The following is a 23377-nucleotide window of genomic DNA, read 5'->3' on the forward strand; positions in this document are numbered from 1 at the left end:
GCCATTCTGAGGTTTTTTTTGCTCTACTTGATCTGTATGTGGGTATAACATTGACATGCCTTTCCTTGCCAATGTTATCCAATGGAATTTGAGGAGAGTTTTTCCCTTGTATTTTCTTTTTCAGCAGCGTTGCCAAAAAAATTCTCTAAGTCAGAGGACGAAACCCTGCACCTCTGATCTCAGTGTCTGTGTTGACACAATTCTCAAAGAAGGGTTTGTGGAGAAACTCAGGACTCGGTGATCTCCCAAATCCATCCATCTTTCACCCTCAGAGACCACACAGGTAGATGATGGCAGAGCAGAAATACCTGAGGTCACACACTGACGATGGGTCCATGGGTCCTTCATGGTCTGCAAAGATTTCAAGCAACCTGAGGCTCAGAGAATCACGTGAGCTCTGAAAACTGGTTTTGCCTTATTTCTAGGACCTGTAATTCCTGGTTTATTGCTGCTGTGGGTCAGGTCTTGCACTGTGCGAAGGAGAAGCTGTAGATGTGTTCTGAATATGATAATTAGGGTTACACTACCGTGTTTTTCCAAAGAGATATTCATGGTGAACACAAAAGATTCATCTTGCCTACCTGAAATAATCCCTCTCTCCCTAAAACTGGTGTCTAAGATGCATAAATTTCCTGTGTAAGCTGTTAATTTCTCTCAGCTGAAGGAGTCAAGCTCAGGCTCAGACACTCATGTCAAAACACACAAATGTATAAACTAGATAAAAAGCCAGACCTAGAAGAAAGCATTGCATGGAGACTATTTCACATGAGGATGGAGATGTTCTCTGAATTGGTTTTGTAAGACTCCATCATAATTTTGCTGATGAAAATGTAGTACTGCAAAACCATGGACTTCTGAGGATGGCACAAGGCATCAGGGTTGGATTTTCTGGTGAGATCTGGAAGAGAGACTCACTCCTTTCTGACTGAAAGGGGGGAGGTTTAAATTAGTTGTAGGACAAAATTCTGCTCTGAGAGGGAGGTGAGGTCCTGGCACAGGCTGCCCAGGGAAGCTGTGCCTGCCCCATCCCTGGAAGTGTTCCATACCATGTTGGACAGGGCTTGGAGCAACCTGGGATAGTGGAAGGTGTCCCTTCCACATGACAGGGGATTGAAACAAAATCATCTTTAAGGTTCCTCCCCACCCAAACCAGTCTGTGACTCCATGATTTTATTGTTATCACTTTCCCTCCAATCTCTGGGCTAATTCAGTATTAAGTTTTTGCTACATTGGGCTATTTTAGCAATGCATTGAGCTGATTGGTGAAAACTACATAAAGCTCCTTCTGTTGCCAACACATTTATGCAAAAATTGAATAATACTAAGCAATTATATTCTGCATTTTTGTAAAACCAATACCACTCTAAGTTTTTCTGTAAAAAATAGTGTTTTAACCTTAACCTTAGATACACACCTTAAATATGTATTTTCCCTGAATTTACATGTGGAATGTTATGTGTTTGTAATACCAGAAATAAAATGTGCATATATATATATTTAGATAACAAGATAATAATAGATAGTAGATACTAACAGGATTCTGCTGCCTTTGGTGCACAGATCATGGAATAGTGGAGCTGTCCCTTTTTTCTTCCTGCTGCCACAATCCTTTTGGTCACCGTCACCCGCCTGCAACTCAGTGATCTAAGAAACAAGGACTGGCAGTGACAATGCATCAGAGGGAAGCTGAAATCCGTGTGGCATGTGACATAGAGAAAAGGTCACATTGCCCTGCATCAGCCTTCTCTTAAGTCAAGTTAATTAATGGGGTTTTTTTCCTAATTCAACTGGATGGGCCTCCAGGCAAAGGGCTATTTGTAATGGCACCGTGCTCTGGAGTCACCCAGCCTGGTGCTGGCTGTGCCCCTTTTTGTCCCCATGTCCTCAGGCCAGGAGGCATCAGCTCAACACTCCACTCACTCCCCAGGTGTGTGTATTGCTCCCAGGTCACCTGACAAAGAGTAATAATGAGCCTGCTCTGGGGGACTTGCCATTGAAAATCCAAACACTGCCATGAGCACTACGGATGGGAGATGCAAAGAAAGTCTCAAATGAACAGCCACAATAATTTCAGCATTCTCTGTTGTGAACGAGCAATGGATTCCTCTTCACAAAAGAAAAACAATCACTTCAAAATAGGAAGGGAGATTGAAACAGGCAAAATACATCCCTGGTCCTTGCTGAGGGCAGGTCTCTGACTGAGCAGCAGTGTCTGCCTCTTTCCTCACCTCTGCCTCTACCTTGGCTGGGAGGTGGTTCATGATATGGTGTACTGGGTATGGTGGTGTTGGGTTGAAGGTTATATTGATGGTCCTGGAGATTTTTTTCCAACGTGAACAGTTCTATGGTTCTATGACTCTATGAGTCCATGATTCTACAAGTCTATGATGTGTTTGTGTCCTTTTCCCTGTGTGCTGTGCACAGATGTTGTTGGCTGAGGTGGTGTCCATGACACTGGACCTTCTTGGGGTCCTCCTGAGGAGCCTGAGCTCAGGCTCCTGTTACCCTACTCTGTGAGTTACATTTACACACAGCCCCAGCCTGTGCTTCTGACTCCTCCTGGCATGGATGGAGTCTCCTGTGGGTCAGCCCTGTGTGTCTCTGGACCTGTGCTCAGAGCAAAGCACAGGTTTCTCTGCACACCGTGTCATATGGTTAAATAAACAGCAAGAGGCTTTACTGAGATTCAGAGTTCTCATCCAAGGCAAGGGCACACAACAGAGAGTTCTCTCCAAAAACCAGTGGTGGTAGAGTCCTGGTGGTGTAGCCACTCCTCACCTATCCCACTCTTTCTCTTGCATTTGCTCAGTGTGTCTGTAAGAGGACTTACACAACATTTTTGTGATTGTGACGTGTTTTAGGGACACATTTTTCATCCACTGTTTGTCAGAGCATCTGGATCAGAGAGTTGCCCATGTGTGGTGAGCTGATCTGGTGGCACCACCAAACATCAGATTATTTCACAGAGTTAAACTTGGCCAGAACCTCACTGAACTCATAGATTAAGACTGACTGCTGAAGACCAGAGTTCAGTCCAGCTGCATCAACCTAGACACACAAGCTGAGTAGAGACAGGAAATCATTCCCAGGTTTGCTCCTGGGTGACTCCAGTCTTCCCAAGCCCATCCTCCTTGTATTAATTAAGGTTGTAGTGGGTAGGCAGGTCTCTCCTCAGCTGTTGACAATCTATTGCCTATTTCCAGCAGGGAAATAACAGCCAGGAGGTGACTAAGTTGTCCCTTCCTTCTCTTCCACTCAAGTTCAAAGCCTGCTCTTGCAATAAATAGAAGGCACACACAAACAGCTTGGTTTCCTGCCCCATCAGTAGAGATTTTAATAATAACCATAAATACTTATTGGATTTTTTTCATTTTAAATATTTTTCTAGTACAAGGAAATGTCAATGGTCTAATGGAAGTTGTCTCTGACCATGGCAGGGGACTGGAACCTGACAATATTTGAAGGTCCCTTCAAAGCAAGCCATTGTGTGACTCTGAATTTCCAAAGCGTGATGATGTTCAGCAACCTTCAACAATGCCAAAAGAAGGACAGATATTTCACACAACATCTACTTGGTCTTTTCTTCTGGGTGTGAATTCTTCCCTCAAACAGGCGCAGAAATAATCTGGGCTGCAGGTCTCTCTGTCTGTCTCCTTAGACTTGGAATGTCTCTCTGACTGGTGTGGTCTCTGCTCTCTGTTAATTTTGTAGGTAAAATTGTGGGCACAGGAGCCCTCTCCAGGGGCAGAAGTTCAGGTGGACAGGGGTGATGTCCATGTTAAGATAAATAAAATGACACAAAGATGCAATCCACTGCCCTGCAAAAGTGTTTACCACAGCCCCCCGCATGCTTTAGTCCTGGCCAAGTAATCCTCTCCCAAACAGTTCTTGGGTGCAGTTTGGGAGTTTGCATGTGCCAAGGAACATTCTCAACTGGTCTGGTGGATAAATTCATCCTGTTTTCGGAGCTGAGCTAGTTTAGAAGATGAATGCAACCAGATCATGTCAGCTGGCCTCGGTGTCTGGGAATACTCCCGGGCACATTTAATTTGCTGGTGAAGTTGTAGCCAGAATGTCTCTTCAGGACCGTCCATTACTTAAATATCTGTGTTGAAGCTGATTTTTTTTTTGTACTAGTCTGATTGTATCCCACTGCCTCTGGTTTTAAAGATCTTATTTTTACCTTTTGGCTGCTGTAACTAATCTGGGATGTGATCTGCTGTCTTCATAAATCCGTGCTGTGTGGGTTTACTCAGTCTTCAAAGATGCTCAGGTTCCAAGAGCTGCTGTTTCTTTTTCATTTTCCAACTCTGAGGTGATTAAGCAACTCTGACTACAGCGAATTAAAAGTCATCCTTTCTCTTGTGGAGTTTATGTGTTAGGTTTTTTGAACAGTTTTTGTTCTTTTTTGCCTTTTTAAGGTATCTCATCTATATTTAGATAGTCAGCAAAGTCATTGCTGACTCTGACTATGGAGAGCTGGTAAAGAAAAATCTGATGGTGGCAACCTCATTTTTAGTTCTATCAGTGTCTCCCATGCTCCTGAGTGGATTGAAATTGGACATATCCTCATCCCTGGAAGTCTTCAAGGTCAGGCTGGATGGGGTTTTGAACAACTTGGTCTAGTGGAAGGTATCCCTGCCCATGGCCGACTCTTAGTGTGGCCATTTATATAATCATTAAAAATCCCTTTTGCTCCAGACCAGATTGGTTACATTCAAATTGGGATGGTCACAAATCACATTAAGCCTCAGACAGTTCCTAGACATAGTTTTGGTCAGTGCTAGCTGACCTAGACAAAAAAACATGCCAAACATTGTTCTAGGAAAGTAAAATATTTGTGATTGAGTACTAGGTCTAAGGCATAAACCTTCATAAGTGTGGGCATAGCTTCAGTGTACCTCTTTGAAAGACTAATGAAAAATGTCTGTGTCCCACTGTGTTCCAGAAGGTGGAAAATGTATGATTCAAGCTTTTGAGACTTTTCATCATGGACAGCATGTTTAACATGCCATCTCTACCCCAATCCTACACAAAGAAAAGTCTCTGTGGCAGTTCAGATGTTTATTCTGGTTTTTTTCTGTTCTTTATGAAAGAAATTCAGCCCACCAAATCTCAGACACTGTTCCTGGCTTCCATATTCATAGCTAAGTTCTGAGGTGTTCTGGCCCTCTTAGGCCCACACTGGCATCACTAATGCTTGGAGTTTTCCCCCCTTCTATGAGGGGGGAAATAAAATAATAAAATTTGGTCTCTGTGAGTAGAGGAACTGACAGGTTACAGTTCCCCTCAAATCCTTCTTATTGATCTCTCATATATGGAATAAAAGCAAGAGCATTGACAAAAGAAACCCTGAGGAAGCAAAGGAAAGAGCTGAATGATGCCTTCAGGTACTTTCAGTGATTTCTGCTGCTTAAAGCAGGGAGGAGAAAAATTTGGAGAGGACAAGAGATGCTTGGGCAGCCTTCAGATTGGCAATTTTCATTGGTGCTGCTTATTCAAATTTTATGTAAGGGTGGAGCTAGAACAAACCTGGTTCATGACATGTTCTATGCAGAGACTTCTTGTACAGAGTTCCTTTATACTTCTCTTAAATAATTTTTCACTTGTTATTAAGTTGACAGAATTGAGATCTGAGTTTTTGTGCTTGTTAACTTATTGTGTATGATTTGGCATTACCTGGGAAAATATTAACTATCTGGGCTTGAATTATATCGAGAATCTGATTACTAAACTGGACTGTAGCTGTGAGGTCCTTGGAAACTCTTTTTTTCCAGCAGGAGGAGGAGGTGAGTTGTCATGCTGGAATGGGAGTTTGGATCTGGTCTTGGTCTCTGTAGGGCTCAGCTCCTAGAAGGTAGATCCGTCTTTCTCTTCCTGCTTTCTTCCTTCCTCTAAGCCATCTGAGAAGGATCTCACTGACAGCTCTCTGGAGCACAGCAAAGGGGAGTCCCATCTCCACAGACCCCTGGCCACAGCACCATCCAGGCAGATAATCCTAACCTGTTCTCACTCCAGACTGGCACTGTCAGTTTGCACAAACCATCAGGATAACCTCTGAGCAGCCACGGAGGCCCTGCTCTGGTGAAACACAGGGTATTGATCCCCCTGATCATCCTGTCTGCTCCCAGGGTGGCTGCTGGTGCCTGGAGGTGAGACGTGGGTGTGGTGTCTCTAAGATGTGGCGTGGGCTTTGATGGCACAGCCCTGACCAGCGTCCACGTGTCCCTGGGATGCCTGCTGGATCCTCCTGCAAAGGTCAGGCCTCTCCAGTGCTCCCCCAGAAGGTTTTTAATGGAGTGAGCTGCTAGCTTTTATCCTTCCTCGTAATTCCATGAGGCAGAATGCCCCCCTCCCCCAGGCAAGCAGCCAGCCTGCCACCAGCTATTCTCTTTAAAATTATGATGAAGCTTGAAATAAAACACAGCCGAGGACTGAGCCCACTAACCCCCAGTCCAAAGGTATTAAGGCTGCTGGTTGATAGAGACAATATCTAGTTCTTGGAAATGTTTTGCTTCCAGCACCCCTGGATGATTAGGAAGAGAGGACTTGGCGAAAAAGATAATGATTCTGTATTTGCTGTGGAAATGACAAGTGCAATTAGAATTGCCAACTGAGTTGTGATCAAAATTCTGATTAATTACTTACTGCTATTTCACAGAGAAGAAATTAGTGCGTATCTAATTGGCATTACTGAAATCTATTCTGTGCCTTGCTGGCATAAATTAAATGTAAAGAATAAATCTACTGCGTATCCACGAGCGGGAGAGGAAGAGATGGAGCAAAAGTGAATGTGTGATACTGGGCAAGGTCCTCAGGTGATGCAAACCAGGGCTGCTCTGGTGAAGTCCCTGGATGGTGAGGCTCAGACCTGGGATGCTGGAAGAGGTGCTTTGATTTGGGTGTTTACTGGGGGTCTGTGCTCTGTGAAAAGAAGAGGTCAGGCTGGAGGATCACAGCAGCCTTTCTTGCAGTCTTATCAAATCTCACTCCATCAAAACCAGTCACAGCAGTATGAAATCCTATTTTCAGCCTGTGATACAGCAGCAGCACCCCCCCACACCATCAGAGGCTCGCTATCGTATGATTTTTGTTTGCTTATTTATTTCAATTTCAGCTCTGCACATGCTCCAGGCACATATACAATAATGGCAATTACACATTGTACAAAGCACATCAATAATTTTAGTATGAAAGAGAAGGAAAAGGCAGAGATTCGAGTGCTTTAATCGGCAGGACCACATTATGTCAATGAAGCAGGGACACGGAGGACTGATTAGATAAATTCTCCCTTGCAGTTCCAGCACCCGGCACTGAAGTGCCCACCATGTTCTGAAAATTAAATGCATGCATTAAAAATGTATCTGCATTTATTTTCCCTCTGGTGTCTTTTTTTTTTTTTTGGTTTTTCTAACAAACAGAATCTTGTGGAAAAGAAAAAAATATCCCTAGATGGGAGCTTTGGCAGTGCATTTGCTAATTTTTTTCTTTAAGGAAGTCAGCTTGGTACCTTGATGGAGAGGCCTGTGTAGTGGGGATGAGATGAGCTTCCTCCTCCTCCTGCTCCCCTCAATTAATTTTTATTCTTCAAGGTGAAACAAGAGAAAGGTTTCAGAAGTGAGGAAGCAAAGAGATGCTCTGGTTTTGCTAATCTGTGGAAATGTTACTTTGAAAGAAGTTATTTTCCTAAACAGGGGTCTAACTTCTTGCATACTGCAAGTGTAGCTGCACTGAATTTAAAGGGTCATTTCAATAATCCCAAAATTGTGATGAAACCCAGCAGCCCTATTAATTACCTTGCAGCATCTTGCTATTATCTTTGTATTATCCTTGTCTTCCCTTCCCTCGCCTTTGGCCTATCCTCCTTACAGTGGCATGGAAATATATGTCCAAACCATAAAATCTTCTTTTTTTTTTTTTTAATTTCCCATTCTTTCCATAATGACCTGGTGTCCTGCCTCTTAAACAAATATTTCACTTCCGCCCACTTGAGTCTGAAAGGGCACAGCCATCACCAGCCAGCTGTAATGTCTTTTCTTTTCCTGCCTTCCTTTCTCTCCCTCTCTTATCTCCATGATCTTCTCTTCCCTGCCTCCCTCCCCCCAGACAGCTTTATTAAATTCAGACCTCTACTTCTGAGGCCTCTCTGTCTGAACTCCTGTTCCATGTGAGATGTGGAGAGTGAAAGGAAATAAAAAAGTCAAGATTCCCTAATATCCCTCCCTCCTCAATGTCCTTAGCAGCACAGGGATGCTTTCTGCAGCACATCCTTCTGGCTGGACGTTCAGGTTGCTGATTGTTGTGCTGCCAGCATTATTTACCATTTTGGGACCCCAGGGAAACACAACGTGCCAGAAAATGTGAATCTGTTTTTGACAACTGACAACACGTGCTTGACAAAAAATACCATCCTTTTGGGCAGGGTCTGGGTTGGAAAGGGGAATTACATGGAAACAGAATTTCTGTGTCTTTCATGGAGAGTGGCTGTAGCCCAGATTGTCTTGATAAGACACTACAGGTTTGGAAATGGCTTGCACCAGTTTTTCCACCTGCTGGATTATCCTTGGTGCTTAGCACTGAGTACTTTGTGTCCTCTGGCTCTGGAATGAGCCTTTCCATCCTAGTGGGAAACAAACACAATCCACAAGTCTTCAGCCTGCTGTTCGCTGTGACTGCCACAGGAGACTTGTGGAAACTGAACAAACCCTGCCAGATGGGCTCTTTGAAAGCTCTCCAAAATGTCTTGGCTCTTCACGGCACTGAAAGACACTCCCTGGTGGCCCAAACCAACAGAAATTCTTGTGGAGGTTCCACCCAAGAGCTTTTCCACCAAGCTTCTCAACTGGTGTGTCCAGAAAATTAAATGTAGTCTGATATTATTGATGCCATGGAATAAACATGTAAAAATCATTCTTGGCTTGTCTGATGGGTGTGTCTGGCAATGCAGGTGTCATACCAAAAACAACAACAAAAAAAAGACCAAAATTGTCTATACTGACAATTCTCTTCATAAAAATTAGGTAATGTAAATTATTATACATGAAGGGCATCCTTTAAATTCCTGCAGGGTGCCTGAGCTAAGAAGCCTTGGAGAATCTTTGTTCTGCCTTTCTGCCTAAATTCTTCTGCTTATTCTAACACAGTATCAATGTTGTTTTTTTTTTCCCTTTTTTTTCCTGGTTTTAAAACACTAAAAACTCTCAAAGAAGAAAATCTGCCTAATGCACCTCTCTGGTTTCCTGTGCACAGTTAATATTTTCTCACTTGACAGCTTTGATGGTTTTGAAGAAATTGAGTATTTTCATACTTTGCCCCATAATGAGGGCAATGATAAATAAACATGTAGTCCCCCAGCTCCAAGAGTCTCAAAAATGTTATGACTGTCATAGTTTAGGGCTTGAGCATAAGGTAAGTGCCCTCAATAACATTTATTTTCTATTTTTCACAATGAGCTGGAGGATTGCCCGGTGTAGGAATGCAGCTCTATAATTTTATTGTCAGATAGGGTCAAGACATCAGCTGTTTTACATTGGCCTCATGCTGTCATCAGCTAGACCACCTGAGGAAGTGGGAATGCATTTAAACCATCCAAACAGGGACATCCAAATCTCTGCAAGCTCCACCACCAGAAATTACAAGGAAAACCAGAGAACAAATGGGCTTAGCTTTTACTTCCTTCTAACACCATACAACGAGCTGCCACTTCTCTTTTCTGCTTCCCATTGCAGCCTGGGATGTTTTCAGACTAAACAAGTCCCTGAAACCTGAAACTTGGCCATCACTTATGGAAGTACCCTGTGCAGCATGGTTAATAAATAAAAAGTGAAAAAAAAATAAAGACAACCTTTCCACTATTAGCAAAAGACTCTTCAAAGCTACTCTTTTGCTCTGGGCTTTTACAATAATAAGCTGAAAAAATACATTAGAGAGCAGACTCTTTTCTAGCCACTTCATATTTCATTTTGCCTCTCACTTGTCTATTTATTTTTACGTCTTTCCTGATTACTTCTCAATTGTAGAAAGACAACATTAGGCACAATGAGTTTTAAATATACTCCCTGGCCAAAATAACTCCAAGGCCTGTCTGAAATTTCAAACAGCTCACTAGTGAGTCTGGAATAAAATATAAAGGAAATGATCCTTGCTAGTTAGAGTAGGACAGTCAGGACTGGTGGGTGTTTTCAGTGCTCCACCAATACCCTTATCTTTTTTCTCTGTGGGCATCGTACCACACAACCAGGATCAGTGTGACTCTGTCCATTCATCTTTATATGAACATGAAGAATACTGGTAAAGTACAAGAGATGTTCCAACTCCAAATGTCCTCCTTTCCTGTTGGAGCTGTCCAGAAGGCGTGGGATGGGACAAGGAACTGATCTTGGACTATCTATAATAACCACACAAAACAACTATTTGCAAAATCAACCCTCAAACCATCTTGAAAGCATCTGAAGTTCTGAATGGAAGTGTCATTGGGGTCACAGATCTTCTCCAAGTACTTTTCAAACCTGGCATCTCCTCTGGACGTATTCTGACCTGGGGAGTTTTGTTCTATGAAACTTAAATGCTTAAAATGTAGCTATGCTATGATTTGTGATAAAGCCCTCAGAAGCCTGATGAAACTTTTTAGTTAGCCTGGCTCTGAGTAGAAGTTTGAAATATATGACATCTAGAAATCTCTTCTGACCTATTTTTTTTCCAAAGAATTATTATAGGCATGGCATTTTCGGACTATGCTGACAGACACAATTGATATTTCAGAAGTGGTGTTTAAAAACAGTGTGCTTCCCTTCCTGCATCCATGTTGGTTCCAGAGGTTAGAAATAATTTTTTAGGGCCTTGTCCTATTTGTTCCACTCTTTTTGGATAAGTTCTCTAATTTTGGGTTTTCCAAGGTGTTTTGCTGAGGGCCTCCTCTGTTTCCTGTGTGAGCTGCACTGTTTGGGAGCAGACAGAGCCTTGGTTTTCAGGGTGACTGAACCTTGCACATGTTGGAGTACCTGGATGCCATGGTATCCTTTATCCTTTATCAGAGTTATAAAAAACAAATGCAGAATTTGGTCTTTTTCAGGGTTTTCCTCAAAAATTTGATTGTATCTTGTTCTTATCTCTGTCAGGGGTAGGGGAGATTTCTTTCTAATTTTTAGATTGACGGTAGTGACTTCATCTCCCTCCTTTCTCTCTTTCCTGTCATTCAAAACTGGAGAAGATGGCTCCTTAGAAGAGTGTACAGAGCTGTCATTTCCCTCTTATTTCAGGACATGAACATGGATTGGCCTGCTGTTCCACAAGCCTCATTAGCAACATCATTAGTGCTTGTGCTCATTTCACCCAATGGAGCTGGCACTTAGAGCTGTGGTTTAATGGCAAGGTGGTGATTGGTCAAAGGCTGGACTTGATGATCTTGGAGATATTCCCAAACTTAATGATTTGGTGACTTTTTGACTCTAAAGACAGGCCTACAGTCCAAAATATGTGTCTAGATTCCACACATAGCCAGCAGAGACAGATACCTCCAGAAGTGGTACAATCCATCCAAAGAAAAGCAGGAATGAATGGCCCTCTAAAAGTCTCTCCTCTCCCCCTCTCTAATGATTATTGTCAAGATGAACAGCTTAGACCAGACAATTAGCTTAGACTAGATGCTTAACATTTAGGCAGCTAGAATTAACGTGATGAATCCCTTCTATGTGCTCAGATAATGACTGTAGCCTTTGTGTCTCAGATTTTAGCTCTTCAATATGTTTTCGTAGGTGTTCAGGTTCTGCACCATGCTCTCAGATTAATTTCGACTTCCAAGGCTTAAAATACTCACCTCCCATTACTGTTCATTGTCATAAATATGTCATGGCATAATATAGCTGTCTGTACCCATAATGAAATCCTTCTGCTTTAAGATTCAAATCCACAGCCCATACAGGACTAATATTGCTGAAAATCACCCTAATAATGTCACAGAGACTCTTGTGCTTGTGAACCTTTCTGTTATGAGCACAGGCTCTTGGACTGAACCTTCAGCCAAGGCAGATGCAAGTAAAATTTTAGCATTTTTTTATAACTTAAATGGGAAAAGAAAGGAAAGAAAGAAAGGAAAGAAAGAAAGGAAAGAAAAGAAAGAAAGGAAGAAAGGAAGAAAGGAAGAAAGAAAGAAAGAAAGAAAGAAAGAAAGAAAGAAAGAAAGAAAGAAAGAAAGAAAGAAAGAAAGAAAGAAAGAAAGAAAGAAAGAAAGAAAGAAAGAAAGAAAGAAAGAAAGAAAGAAAGAAAGAAAGAAAGAAAGAAAGAAAGAAAGAAAGAAAGAAAGAAAGAAAGAAAAAGAAATGAGAGGGAAACACTCCAAAGTGATATATGTAATTACAGTATTCCTGAAAGAAATTAATATAACCTGCTAAAAAAATCCCTCACTTGTATTAGTTCTACCAGGTTTCTAATTAGTTGATTTCTAACTCTTCTTACATATATATATATATATATATATATATATATATATATATAACTAGAAATATTATTTTCTAATTTCCCACCTAAACCTCCCTGGTTAAACTACTAATACTTTGTTTTTTCTCTCTGCATTGAACATGGCAAACCAACCTTCCTTCTTAACCATTATAAAACTTCTATATATATTTTACTATACCAACTGAAATGTCTGCTGTCTTTCTGGGCTGAAATTGGGATATGTGAAATATGTTTTTTTAAATGTCATTGCTGGGGAAAAAAAAGGGGGGGGTTAATAATGTAGTTTTGCAGAAAAAAAATGTACAGAGACCAAAAATATTATAATTTCTCAGGGAAAGTCAAAAGCTTTGTAAAAGTTTGGTATTTTGCCAAATGTGTTATTTGTCAATGAACAAAGGAGAAAATAGGACAAATGAAAGCTTCTGTTCTGCCCTCTCAACCCATTTCTTACAGAAATTATTGTAATTTAAAGCTTGTTTCTAAACCAAATATTTCCAGAAACTGCAGGTATTTGGCATTTTCCTTCTAGCCGTCTTCTAATGGAAAATCTCTCAGTCTCTTTGTGAGTCAGTTCCCAGGATCAAAGAACTGTTCTCATTGGGAAGAAATGATAATAATAATAGCAGTAAAGTGTAGTTCCCCGAAAATTTTATTTTGAGGCAGTTCATTTTATGCCCTAACTTTATTTTTGCAGAAGAAAAGGATGATTTGTCTTTGCAGCGACTGCAGGCCAAGGAGGGAAAGCGAAGCTGAGAACCTCCCCGTCCAGAACAGCAATGGTCTGACTAGAGTTCAAGTTTATTTGACTAATTCTTTCAGCACTTGTCAGAGAACATACTTTTGTTTGTGGTAACAAAACAAGCTCTTTCCTGCCCCGTTTCTCCAGCGAGTAGCACAAGCACTTGTGTGGAGCACAAATTACCGTAACCATTATGATGTTTGCTGTCAAACTCATTTATTTATGCAACTGCTGTGGAAAGGCCTGGGGCCCAAAAGCAACCCTGAAAGATTTCAGAGCCCTGGTGTGGGGTCATGAAAGGGAAAGTGAGGGGGAGGGCGAAGCCTCCACTGGTTATGAGAAAGGAACTGACACAGGAAATGGTCACATATGGCACAGATTTATTGTGTCCGGGACTTCCCATTCAAAACTCATTACATCCACAGCTCAGAGCAGTGCCTGGCACAGCCACATTCATTTTTAGGTCTGCCATCTGACAAAATTGCTGTTCTGCTTTCAGGTGCTGGTGGTAATTTTATCATTCCTAGAGTAGAGAGATGGTCACTGGAATTGCATCAGGAAAAGCTCTGCTGTTTGCTGCCCCTCACCTTCATGTTGAGCCAGAGGTATTGGTGTGACTAAAGCTTCAGTCAGCTAGGTTGCTGATCAGAAGAAGAGAAAAATCCTCTTAAAAACACTTAAAGGAAATCAGGATTATCTTCAAGGGAAAGAAAATGGGAAAAGCCTTGGTAGCGACAAGAGAAAAAACCTGATACTTGCGGAACAGCATGTTTTCCAAAGGTGAAATAATAGGGATGAAAAGATGTTTCTCTTTGCATTTTTATTTGTCTTGCTTGGGAGACAGGACCCATCTCACACAGAGCTGGCTTTTTGGATGAGGGTTAATGACTTCACGAGGTTTGTGAGAAGAGTTAGTTTGTCTCACCTGCTTCGTCTAAAAGCTCCAGTCTGGGCTGTTTAACCATTTTTGTCTCCTGGCACAATAAAAGATCCAGTAACACTTTTGTCACTGCATTGGGTTGGTTCCTGAAATAAGTATTATGGGGACTTTTGCGTTGTCAGGATCACTAAAATGACCAAAGTTCCCAAATCATTAATCGTAATAAAGAAAAAAAATCCATCCCAAATGTGTTTTTCTGATTAAGTTTAGTAAAATTATGGACAAGCTGCTCTTGGGCCAGTGCTGACAGTAGCAGGAATGGGTCTCTACCCAGTCAAGCAGCACTGGGGTATGGACATTGGAGCTTCATATTGCATCAGGATTACAGCTCCAAGCCCACTTTTGTCCCAGCCAACACATCAGTGTCCAAAATAACTCCTGGGTGCTATCCAAAAATTAGCACCAGTTCAAAAATGCAGTTTGGAGGTGATCACTGTCTTCTGGAATACTATGGAAGTGCCATGCTGGCCTCAGGGACTAGAACCTGTCTTGGCACTGGTTATTTTACGAGTTTTGATGGATAAAATTCTCCAGCAGCTCAGTCCCAGCTGAGTCTTCTGGACACAGGTATTTCCAGGTGTAGCACCTTGCAATCCAGAAGATTTGTGGAATTATGAGGAAAATTCCTTTATCCAGCCTGGTCTGAGCAACCTCACTAAATGGCCCTTCCAGATTTACTGACCCACCTCCTCTGAGAGGGCTCAAGACATTTTCTCCTGGCTGTGTTATTCTCTTCCTCAGCTTTTCATGGGTTTGTGAGACAGGTTTAGTATTTTCTCCCAAATAAAAAGATCAACAACAATCTCCCTGACTCAAGAGGTTCCTGACCTGTAAATCACTGAAAGTTTGAGGAGTATTTTGGGTGAACACTGCTATATGCATGCTTTGTTCCCATACCCTTTTTGATCCCTGTTGGAGAGAATTCTGACCTCAGAGAGTTGCTGGTCTCTCTTCTTAAGACTTTACTTGTGCACTGATGCTTTGAGGTCAAGAATGAGTTATTATTATATTCTCTGGGAACTGGAAAATTGTAATTTTTTGTTCATGACTGGGACAGATATATTGTCATCTGTAACATGTGCCTTCCCTCTCAGGCATGGGGAGCTCTGAAGGGTTGATGTAAACATAAAAATGTATAACTGTATGAAAGGCAAATATCACTTGATTTTACAGAGAATAAATAGTTGCAATGTGTGTGGCCATATCAAAGCATGCACACAATGAATGCAAGAACAAATATTTCATGTACTACACCTGTCTTTCTTTGGATTTGCATGTGAAACTGAAGGATGAATGCAATCTCAGAACGTGTAAGAAGAAAGCTTTACTACCCACCTTCCTTCAAAGAAAGCACAAATAACTGCCTTTTCTCTACTTGGACACCTACTTTTACAAACCTTGAAGGAACATAGCATTTCTGAGTCCAAAAATGTGGCTAAAATTGGCTGGGGGGGAGTAAAAGTTTTTTTATAGAAGAACGATAAACAGGAGAGCATAAAACCCCCACACAGAGTGATGTTATGAGACTCATTTCCTTCCAAAATAATTTTCTTTAAAAGAAAGAATTAACAGCCTAAAGCAGTGACTCTATTTTTATTTACATGGTCCCTGCTATGAGTACATATTTATATGTGTGTGTGTTCCCATGGTTTAACCTCAGCTGGCAGCTCCACCTCACACAGCCCCTGGTGGGGCAGGGGAGAGAACTGGAAAGGTAAAAGGGGGAAAACTTGGGGGTTGAGGTGAAGACCTTCAAACAGGGGAAGTAAAAGTTGTGTAAGCAAACAAAACAGAACAAATAATTCATTCATCCCTTCCCATGGGCAGGGAGGTGTTCAGCCACTCCAGTGGGATTCCATCACAGCTAACAGGGACTTGGGAAGACAAACCCCATCACTCCAAAGGTCCTCCCCTTCCTTCTTCCCCAGCTTTACATGCTAAGCTTGACCCCACAGGGTCTGGGATATCCCCTGGGTCACCTGGGGTCAGCTGTCCTGGCTGTGTGCCCTCCCAAATCCTTGTGCACCCCCAGCCCATTCACTGGGATGAGGGACACAAAAGGCCTTGACTGTGCAAGGCCTGCTCAGCAATAATGAAAACATCTCTGTGCTATCACCACCATTCTCAGCACAGATCCAAAACACAGCCCAAAGCAGCCACTGTGAAGGAAATTAACTGTGCCTTAACCAAAACCACCACATCTTTACACACACGCATGAGGAACATTTGTACCACTGTGCCTTCCTCTGCAGCTGAACTCAGAATAATTTACCTTTTCTGGATTTCCAAGGTACTGTTCCTGGGCCCTTTTGTTTTTCCCCCTTTATTTCCCATTTGAATGTCAGCAGGTCAAAAGGAACAGTTAATGCTGATGAATATTTCCCCCTCAGCAAAGATATGTGCTGGCCAGCCCAAGGCCAATGAATCGCAATTTCTAAACAGTGTCCCATTTATCTCTCCCCTCCCCCTTCCTCCCCTTCTTGCTTTTATATTTTTGTAGCTATAATTGTAGTTAAATTAGAAATAACTGACGGGCAAATCCAGTCAGATGGAAAGAAAATTGTGGGAGATTTATTTTATTTTGATAAAAAACTGACATTGCCTTTTGTTTTTGTCAGAAAGAGACTCTATTTTTCCTTGTACCATGAATTGTGGAATCTATCACGAAATGGGTAAAAATTATTGAAGCAAATGGTGGTGTTAACCTGAAGGGGAAAATCATTAATGTTGATGTATTTCATTCAATTTTAAATGTAGAATTTATTTTATTTTATTTATTTGGCGTTGGAGAACAAGGGAAAAGACGGGAGACTTGTAAAGGACTCTATGTGCCTTTAAGTCAAAACATCTATTTTAAAAAATGCTCTTCTCTCCTTCCACCTCTCTCCATTTTTCTAAATAAAAGATAAGATGTGGTGATGGTGGTAGTGGTGGAGTTTTTTTTTCCAAAGCAAAGAGGGCCCTCTCGGCACATTATTCTTTTCAAATGTGAAATGAGGTGGAAAATCCTCATTTCACAACACGAAGGACAAATATTGACACAAACTTAATATTTGTCAGGAGCCCTAGAAGCAACCTGGGTGCTAAAATCTCATCTAGATGTATGTGCTGGTGTGTTTATGGATATAAATAAATAATAGATTTGCCTTGATCATGGGTGGAACCTGCAGAAAGCAACGTCTGCTCGCTGAGGTGGAGGAATTATCTGCAGAGGGTGAGCACACACACATTCCACGTATCAATTCTCTCTCTTGTGTGGAGCAGGACAAACAGGTGAATTCACGGGCCCAAGGCACACACATTCCCTTCCTCTGCCTGGGTACACAAGATCCCAGAGGGAATTTCAACAGTATGTGAATATCTTCTCCATCTTTCCCACACATTTCTGAGTCCTGTATTTGACTCTTTTACCCCTGTTTTTCCCTCCTTCTCACACGTGTGTGTGTGTGTGCAAACACATACAAATAAAACCTGTGTAATCTGATTTTCACCCACTGTGGGGGGATGCTCTTGGAATTTATCACTGCTATTGTTCATCACCAACGTAAATAGCACATGTCAGCTCAATATTCAGTGGTCACTCAGTATTTATTAAGTCCTGTCCACTCTGGCCTTTTTTAGAGGAAAGCCCTGGGGCAGATTAGCTGCTGGCCTTGATGCACCACGTCACTTATCTGTTCGCATCGATTATCAGAGTCAGCTGTGGCCAGGACTCACTTTTTCCTTCTCCTCTCAGGCCCCTCTTACAAGCACCCCTGCTTGGATTTTCATGAGGAAATAATCAGATTAGGGCTTCAGTGGCGAGTTCATATGGAGTTCTCTTTCTCCAATGTGCTACTAACCGAATAAACGTGTTTTGTGGTAAATTGTAAATGACATTATGATTACTAAGGCCAGCATGGGTTTCATTTAAAAGTGATCGAAATTGCAGGCTGCAGAAATTGTGACTGGCAGATAAGGCCATTTGGAAGAAGACAAGCAATGATGCGTGTGTGTGCAGGGGTGTGAGTGTATGCAAGAAATCAAACCAGCCCCCTTTGCGAGGCAGGCAGGGCTAAGGAAAGTTCTGAGAAATCATGAAATATCACCAAATCCCATTTGTAGACATGAGAAATGTCACCAGGGGGAGACGGGGTGTTTCCAGGAGAGCCGTGGATGAGATGTGTCAGCCTTTGTGGGCAGGCTGCTGGAGGCACAGCGTGTCCTCCCACTGCTCCAGGACAATTCCAGTGTCTCTGAGCACAGCATTTCCACTTCTGTTCTGAACAGAGTTGTTTTTCACTCTCCTTTTGCCTCCAGCACACACCGACAGCAAAATACTACAGCAAAATGCTTACACTGAAAAGCAAAAAAAAAAAAAAAAAAAAACAAAACAGGGAAAAGCAAGATAAGAGAAGCAAATTTTTAAGCTGATGTCTAAAAATAGGGGGGTTTGTACAGAACCCATCTCACCTGGACATTCCCCCTGAGCAGAGCTCGACATCTATGTAATCCCATTGCTTCCCTGGGTGATGTGCAGAAGGAGAGAGAGAGAGAGAGAATGTGCAGAATATTCTGGGGAATGTTCACAGACCATGGGATGCACATGATGACTCCTCTGGAAAGTCATAATAGGTGAGAACCCACAGGATCCAGGCTCTGAGATGGAACCAAAGGCAAAGCCCAGAATTATTTAATGGAATCATAGAATGGCTTGGGTTGGAAGCAACTTTAAAGATCATCCAGGTCCAATAGTTCTCCCATGGACACCTTGCACTGCATCATGTTCCTCAGAGCCCCATCCGACACTTCTTATAGTTAATTTCTTTTTTAGGAGTCTGCTACTTTTTTCTAGCAGAAATTTTTACATAATGTGTCCTTGATAAGGGACGTCCTGGTGCCCTAATATCCTCCTATTCATCCAGATGTTTGTTACTCCCAAGGATGTTGTTGTCCCTTGTTTTTTGTGTGAGCTGGATACATGTCCCAAGTGCTGAATTAGGAGCACAGAGTTAGTTTGGGCATTGGCCACGCTTTGCCCAACACGTTTGTGAGCACAGCTGGATAAGGAAGGAGCAGGCTGGGTGAGGGAAAATTTCTAGCTGGCTACAGCAGAAAATTCCTCCTTTGATTTTATTTTGAAGAGAGGAAGGAAAACCAGAAACACACATCTTTTCCTAAGATGCTCCAGGCAGAAATGTTTATGCTTTTGGTGCCTGTATCTGAACTCATTTACTTTTATTTTCTCTTTATAATCAGTGGTGATCTCATCGTTACAGCCTGAGGCACAATTTCTCTCATCTTAAAGCAGGGACCTGTATTTGGTCGGATAGAGCACACTGTAAACTTGTAGCACCTTTCACGACTTTTGACAAAGATACAGAGTGGCAGCAGAAGGGGGAATGGCATCAAACTAACAGAGGTAGGGTTAAATTTGATCTTGCAAAGAAATTCTTTACTGTGAGGGTGTTGAGGCACAGGTTGTCCAGAGAAGCTATGGATTCCCCATCCCTGGAAGTGTTCAAGGACAGGTAAAACACAGCTTTGAGCAACCTAGTCTAGTGGAAGGTGATTCTTTTCAGGAGGGTTGGAACTACATTATATTTAAGGTCCAAACTTTCAACCCAAACCATTCTGTGAGTGTATGATTCTAATTCAGAAGACTGTGTGGATTACATCTATTCTCTCTAGGGCCTTAAAGCCTTTTGTAAAAGGATCCTCTTGACTTTTCTGCAGAGGCACTTGGGAAGGAATATAATGGGAAATCCTGAGATATGTGTAACGATCTTCACCCATTACATTCAGTGATGGAACAAAGTGTTATCTAAATTGGCTTTTGCACTCCATTCATTGTATGTTGCACCTACAGATGTTGCAGCTACCAAAAGAAGTCCAGGTGACTCTGCACTTGTGTTTAAGTGACAGGATCCCACCACTGATCAATAAAATTATAAGATTGCAAAGTGTAATCTAGATGACTAAACAGAAGTATTTTAGGGTGAATTTCATTGGTTTTAAACTGGTTTGTATAGATGGCTGGGGAATTGGGTGTGTTTCAGTTACACAAATGTGTGTTTAGTGTCATTTCTGCTGTGGCATGTCCTTGCAGGGCATATGTCTTCTATAGACCCTGTGTCACATGCCTCAGGTACCTCAGGACATCCCAAACAAATCTAGACACCTGCCTGTGAGCAAATGGTAGAAATTCCAGATCTGAACTGGCTGCAGTGGGAGTTTGGATATTTGGAATGCATGTGAGAATCTTCTATATTTGTAGGTATCTGAATCTGGTGGTTTCCTCCAGCTCTAAAACTTGATGAGGTGGTTCATCACTGGTGTTTATTAATGATGTTCTGACCCTTTCTAGTGTTTTCTTTTTGAAGTGCAGTCTCTGTGAGTGGAACGAGACAGATTTTTGTAGGGTTAAATTATCTTCACAAAGACTTGCAGTTGTGCCCTGATTCATCACCCTGCTACAGGCTTGGAGCCAGGAAAAATGCAGAAGGCACAAGGACATGGGGACAAAGTGCAGGGTCAGACAAAAAGTCTGTCTTTCATGTATGCTCTTTCAATGGATACCATAGTTTGATATCTAAAAAAAACAAGGTAGGTGTATGTGATGCTGCTCTGTCATTTGTTTTCAGTTCTCAACAATTTTCAACTCCAGGGCATCTAGAGGCAGGTGCAGTTTCTACGTATTTCATATCCCTCAATGTCCAGGCTTCTCTTAAAACTATGTAAAATTTTAGCACTGACAAAGTGACTTCAAATCTTGAATGGGAAAATAAGGAGCTATTAAAAAAGTTTCTGAGATAATGTCTGAAGAAATTATTTTTTTTCCCAATCTCCCTTTATTCTCTTCCAGGGATTTACAGAGATGACAGTAAGTGCCTCTTCAAACCCTCAGTACGAGGCTACTTCTGCAAACAGACAGATCATGCACTTGTCATCTTAGAAAACTTGGATTCAAGTGTGGACAGCCAGAGACTGTTCCCAGTGGTTACAGTGACTGGCAGCTTTATGGACACCTTCACTGACGAGACCTCACATTCTTTGTGTTACCCTGCAGAGCCTTGTTCTACTTTCTTCTCTGTTCTGCCCTCCACCAAACTCACCACGGTTTGCTTCCCAGACCTGGCACCTCTGGCTTTCAGACTCTACCTCCTCAGTGGCCAAAACTCAACCAGGCTGCCCCTGGCCATATTCTTCCCTGAACCACTCAGCCTTCGTGTTTTTGTCCAAGGGAATTATGTCTCTCCAACCCCATCTTCTTTTTCTCTGAATGCAAGAGCAGGAGCCAATTACTTCAGCTTTGAGGACAACCTTCTCCATGTTCTCCTCCACGAGAAGGAACCTGTGGAAATAGTTGCTGGCCTTTCCCTTCTTGTGGCTTTCACTCTCACCGAGGCTGTTGGGGAAGAGGGTGAGGTGACCATAACTCGTCGATTGGCTGATTTCTTGAAGGTTGGTCATGACCAAGTCAGAGTAGTCCATACTGTGCTGGGAGGTGAAAGCACTTTGAAGGCAATCTCAGCCAACGCCAGCAAAAAGAGATATCACTGCCCTAACATGGCATTTTGCACAGCCTTTCAGAGCAGATACAACCCACAGGAAGAAGGGACACAACCGGGGAGCACCCGGGCTCTGCCTGCCCCTGATGGGGCTGGTCCATCGAGCGTGCTGATCGTTGAGCTTGGGGACCTGCCAGGCCATCCAGGAAATGAACTGACAAGTGACAGCCTAAAAAGTTTGGCCACAACAATTATCAACACTCATCAGACTGGAGACCTTCAGAGTGCCCTTGGCTTGCCAGTTGACACCTTAATGGTGACTCAGTCTGCTTTGCTGTCCGCAGGAGAAGGTAACAGTAGGTGAGTAGCAGATGTATCATCGCCAGATACTGATTTAAGTGTAGCGAGGCAGTTTATCCAACTGATATACTTATTAAGTTCTCCATTGACTGAAATACGACTAACCATGCTGAAACCTGCTATAAAGTTTCCATGACCTGCCCATCCCTGGCAGTGTCCCAGGCCAGGTTGGATGGGGCTTGGAGCAACCTGGAATGGTGAAACGTGTCCCTGCCCATGGCAGGGGGTTGGGAACTGGATCATCTTTAAGGTCCCTTCGAACCCACACTATTCCATGATTCTGTGATGTCAGAGCTATGCCCAGGTACTAGCTGGACTCCCAAGTATCAATTACCATGTTTTTCTGTTGGTGCTCATGAATCTCTGGAATGAAGGGATCTCAGTGGTGCCTTACGTGAGGAACAGAGTTCCTGGAAGTTTGCCTTGGAATTATAAAGAATTTGGTAAATTCAGGCTATCATAGCTCTTAAATTCTAAACAATTAAATCTATGAATGTTTATAAATTGATATGGCAGCAGGGATACATTATTGAAGATGGGTTACTGAAGTAACTGTCTTGGAGATCTGAATGTTTATTCATACACTTTTAAAATTTAGGCCCACAAAAATCTGTTTAATCTTTTACTTCAATATCCTGCATGATACAAGCCACTACTCTTTACTTTGATGTCTTACTGCTGATGTTTGTTTTTACCTAAAATTCTAGACATTCATCTGTTGTGACCATACAAGAGCTGGACACAGCCAGTACTACCTGAACACTGCCTGTTGGGTCCTATTCGTGTTCTTTCAGTCACAAATACTTTCCCACTTCCTCTTGTCAACTTCTACCTCTAGAATCCCATGAGAGCATCTGCTTTTTTCCTTCACTTTTACATCAGTAACTTTCTGGGAATTGACTCTTCCTCCACCTCCTCCAGATACCTTCAGAGTAATCAAATTACCTCCCTGTCTGCTTTGGAAAAAAATCAAAAGGTTTCAGCTCTGGTTAGTCTTTCTTTCTCTATCTCTGTTTTCTGGATCTGTTTGGAAGTGTGCATGACTGAAAGTCAAGGTTTCCTTCTTGGTGTATTCTCCAACTTTGGACATTTTTAAGATTCATATGGACAGGGTGTTGGGCCACCTTGACTAGACCATGATTTTTCCAAGAAAGTTTGGACCACAGGATAACTGAGGGCTCTCCCAACCTGGTATTCTATGATTGTATGGTATTGGTGCCAAATGTAAAAGTGGTATTAAATCCCATTTTCTACTGGCACAATTCAGTTATTCCATTAGCCCATTCTCCCACAGAAACAGGAGAGCTCATGGTCTTCTGTTTGCTCACTGTATTATTTAATTCTTTTTCAGTTCTTACCTTCTAGAACCCAATTCCCTCTGTTTGCCCAGAT

At 42.2% G+C, this 23377-nt stretch overlaps 1 protein-coding gene across 2 annotated transcripts in view; it reads left to right on the plus strand.

Annotated features, from left to right (window-relative positions):
- The window catches only part of PKHD1 (PKHD1 ciliary IPT domain containing fibrocystin/polyductin), a 247190-nt gene that overhangs the window by 195524 nt on the left and 28289 nt on the right, over positions 1 to 23377 (plus strand). For both annotated transcript variants that reach the window (XM_063423458.1, XM_063423452.1), the window contains one exon: positions 20980 to 21985. In XM_063423458.1, coding sequence (XP_063279528.1) covers positions 20980 to 21985 — 1006 coding nt within the window. The remainder of the gene's footprint in view (positions 1 to 20979; positions 21986 to 23377) is intronic.

The sequence above is a fragment of the Prinia subflava genome, chromosome 2 (genome assembly GCF_021018805.1).
Source record: "Prinia subflava isolate CZ2003 ecotype Zambia chromosome 2, Cam_Psub_1.2, whole genome shotgun sequence".
NCBI classification, from domain to species: Eukaryota; Metazoa; Chordata; class Aves; order Passeriformes; family Cisticolidae; genus Prinia; species Prinia subflava.